The following is a 1,342-nucleotide window of genomic DNA, read 5'->3' as shown; positions in this document are numbered from 1 at the left end:
GACTGTACTCTTCTTCATGATGAAGTGCCTGTAGAAGCAAACTAACACATTTAAAATGTCATGGCATCCATTTAGGAGTGGCAACACCACCTTTAAGCTCTCAGGAGGAACGCTGATGAAGCAGATCGTGCTAGAATTAAGCTGATGTGTATCTCAGAGTGTTTTCTTAATAGAAATGGACAGTGTACTGTTTGGCATTAACGTGTAGAGGCCTTATCAGGTAGTCGGTGATAACTGCTGTGGTTCTCTTGCTCATGTTGTCTAATCTCAGGTTTTAGAAAATGTTTTTATAAAAGTGAATGTATGTCTGAATAAAAATCCACTTTATTAAGAAAAATGAAACTTTATTTGATATGATTTTTCTTATAGAAACAGGACTTTTTTCACATTGTGTCATCTCCCTCTATTGACACCAGGTGCTGGTTGAAAGTCGCGCATGTGTACGACAAAGCGAAGCAAAGGTTGAACAAAAAATTTATGGCATAAAAACATCACATATGTCCAAATGAATTCAACAGCAGCAGAAGGATTCTGTACAGTTAGCTGTATTACGCTAGCATATTGCTTCATATCTTGGTAAAAACTGCGATGCGTCAGTTATTGCTGCATCAATAAAGTGCTACGACTATGCCTCTGAGTGCTCACTTCAGTTATCTACAGAAGGCATGAAAAGACAATCTTACTTGGCATCTGAAGCAAAAAAAAACACACACACACACACACATATATATCTTTGCATATATGTATATATATGAAGAGTTTACTTGTAAAAACATTTAGCTCCATCTTCACAAACCTTCAGAAAACCGTCTTTTCCATCATCTACCTGAGACAACATCAATCAAACTAAACTTATCTCTGAGTCAGATCCACTCAGCTTCAGTTTGATTGACGTAATCTCAAGTGAGGGTTTGGGATAGACAAACAAAAACAAAACTAGTTTTCTGAAAACCTAAAAAAATGGAGTTATGTGTTTTTGCAGATGAACTATATGAAATGAGATATAAATCGATTACCTGTGTGAGGTAAGGACCACAGCTCGTCTGTCCTGAATAACACTCATGATGGAGTTCCAGAGAAAGCGTCTGGACAGAGGATCCATACCGGTAGTGGGCTCATCCTACAAGCGCAAAATCACAAATACATGCACAAAAACATTACGTCTGTTCTACCATTCTCATAACTGCAATCTTTATCCAAAACCTCTAATCCAACCAGCACTGTCATCAGTGTGGGCCTCACCAGCAGCACCAGGGCAGGACAGCCGATCATAGCAATGGCCGTGGAGAGTTTCCTCTTGTTGCCTCCACTGTAGGTCCCAGCACTTCGGCCTGCGTACTCC

The 1,342-nt window shown here is 39.6% G+C and overlaps 1 protein-coding gene across 1 annotated transcript in view; it reads right to left on the bottom strand.

Annotated features, from left to right (window-relative positions):
* Positions 1 to 1,012: 1,012 nt before the first annotated feature.
* Positions 1,013 to 1,342, bottom strand: part of LOC103369882 (retinal-specific ATP-binding cassette transporter-like) — a 52,271-nt gene continuing 51,941 nt past the window's right edge. The window contains exons 49-50 of the mRNA XM_008298722.1: positions 1,216 to 1,338; positions 1,013 to 1,120 (exon numbers count right to left, since the gene is read on the bottom strand). Of these exons, the coding sequence (XP_008296944.1) occupies positions 1,013 to 1,120; positions 1,216 to 1,338 (231 nt within the window). The remainder of the gene's footprint in view (positions 1,121 to 1,215; positions 1,339 to 1,342) is intronic.

This window comes from Stegastes partitus, unplaced genomic scaffold (genome assembly GCF_000690725.1).
Source record: "Stegastes partitus isolate 25-593 unplaced genomic scaffold, Stegastes_partitus-1.0.2 Scaffold1344, whole genome shotgun sequence".
In the NCBI taxonomy this organism is placed as follows: domain Eukaryota; kingdom Metazoa; phylum Chordata; class Actinopteri; family Pomacentridae; genus Stegastes; species Stegastes partitus.
This window is presented reverse-complemented; position numbering and strand designations above follow the sequence as displayed.